Source organism: Penaeus japonicus, unplaced genomic scaffold, assembly GCF_977035675.1.
Source record: "Penaeus japonicus unplaced genomic scaffold, GWHDUDI00000001_assembly GWHDUDI00000040, whole genome shotgun sequence".
NCBI lineage: Eukaryota > Metazoa > Arthropoda > Malacostraca > Decapoda > Penaeidae > Penaeus > Penaeus japonicus.
The window spans coordinates 7,567,243-7,569,742 of NW_028234442.1; the positions used below are offsets into that span (position 1 = coordinate 7,567,243).

The following is a 2,500-nucleotide window of genomic DNA, read 5'->3' on the forward strand; positions in this document are numbered from 1 at the left end:
CCACCATCATCGTCATTAATCATCATTATTTTTATCATTATCATTGTTATCTCTATCACTGTGATCTTTATCATAAACAGTATTTGCTTCCATATCTATCATTATCATTATTGTTATTATCATTACTCTCATCATTATTATTACAGTAATGATAATTACTATTTTTGTTGTTGTCATTATCATTATAATTTTCTTCTATTATATGTATCATTGTTTTGTTTTCAGTAATTTCCATAATTTCTGCGACTACCATCTTCATTACATTAATGATAATAATCCTCATCATTCCTATCACCATCTTTATCACCATATAGAACACCATTGATATCATTATATCATTAATTTAATTAATATCATCATATTAATATCATATAGAGCACCATTAATATCATCGCGACCATGAACATCATCATTATATTATCGTTGTAGTTCTGGTCCTGAGTCCTTCGCCCGCATGAACAATGCAAGAACATCTTCTTACCTAAATAAATAGCCTTAGATATATCTTTAAGAAAAAAATAAGTATTGCATTTATTGGTAAATATGTGTTCATTTATCTTATACTATATATATATATATATATATATATATATATATATATATATATATATATATATATATATATATATAGATAGATAGATAGATAGATAATGAGCTTCATTACCAGTTCATGTTTGATTCAATGTTTTGAATGTTTGTGTTGTTTGAAAGGCCGAAGATGGTTTGGCATATACAATAGAAATTCATCTTTTCTAAATAGTATATGTTGCAACAATGGCTGCTGAAGAGATATTCCCTACTATTGTCTGTTTATGCCACTATGATATATAGAGGAACTTTGCTGTTTTCTCTCCAATCTTTTATAGAATCATTGATAGATATATACAGTCTATCATGTAAAGCTCGCATAAAATCCGTAAAATTCATTTGAATACTTACTCGAAAATAATTCAATAACAATAAAACTACATTTTCCCAATTATGTTTCCCGTTTCCCTTCATTTATACTGCAAGGTTAATGTCAATCAAACCAGTTAACGGAAATTAAGCAGAAGAAATATGAGGACGTTATAACACAGTAATCACAAACAAAAATCGAGGACTATCATACAAGTATATCCTTTATTTCATTGCGATACGATTTTGGTTCTAGGTACATGGAGGTACGTCAGGTGGTGTGGTACCGACCACATCGACCGCTACCATCGCGACTAATGTAGAAAGCGAGGTAACGCAACTTATTACTCTTACTGTTTTCTTGGCACTGTGAAAAGCATAAAAGTTTCTTCCACCTTTTTCTCATTCTAATAATTTCAGTTTTTTTATTTCTCTCTATTTTTGTTTACAGGAAAAGGAACAAAAAATATAATGCCCAAAAAGGAAATAATTTTCCAGTATGCTGTCTCATGATGAAACCTAAGAAGTTAAATTTCAATTATCCGGATTCAGTGAGTCTACTATGCATGGTGACCGTACTACGGTATAAATGTAATTATATATGTGTGTATATATATACTTTAGAATTATATATATATATATATATATATATATATATAATAATATATACATAATATATATATATATATAGTATACTTATATATTCTAAATATATACGTATAACTATATATATATATAGTATATATATATCATACAACAGCACACACACACACACACACACACACAGCATATATATATTATATAGGATATATTAATAGTATATATAATATATATATATATATATATAATGCATAGGGGTGGGGGGGTAATAGATATATATACTACTATATTAATATATATATATATATATATAATATCATATTATATATGAGTATATATATAAAACTTATAAATATATATATATATATATAGTAATAATATATAAAAATATAATATGTTGCGTGTGGTGGATGTGTGTAAGATATAATATCTATATCTCAATATTAAGCGTAGCCATAATATATATATAGGGATATATATATATATATATATATATATTACTAGGTTGTCCTGAAATATATATACTATATAATAGAATATATATGCGATATATAAATACACACACAAACACACACACACACACACACACACGCGTACACGACACATATATATATAGAATATATTAATATATGATAATATATAATATAATATATAATATATATATTGTAGTAATGTATACAGTATCATATGCATACAGCATTACCACACACACACCCATATATATATATATATATATATATAAATGTGTCCTTTATATATATTCGTAATATATCTATATATATATATATATATATATTATACATATCATTATATAGAACACACACCACACACATATATAAATATAGGGTATATTATAGTATAATCATAGTAGTATATTATATATATACATATATATATATATATATATAAATACGTTTTGTGTAATATATATATATATAATAATATAATATATATATAGTACGTAATATATATATATATATATATATATATATATATATTATAT

The 2,500-nt window shown here is 24.4% G+C and overlaps 1 protein-coding gene across 1 annotated transcript in view; it reads left to right on the forward strand.

Annotated features, from left to right (window-relative positions):
* Nucleotides 1-2,500, forward strand: part of LOC122254697 (uncharacterized) — a 77,108-nt gene that overhangs the window by 19,456 nt on the left and 55,152 nt on the right. Inside the window, exon 8 of the mRNA XM_086534030.1 lies at nucleotides 1,154-1,261. Coding sequence (XP_086390156.1) covers nucleotides 1,154-1,261 — 108 coding nt within the window. The remainder of the gene's footprint in view (nucleotides 1-1,153; nucleotides 1,262-2,500) is intronic.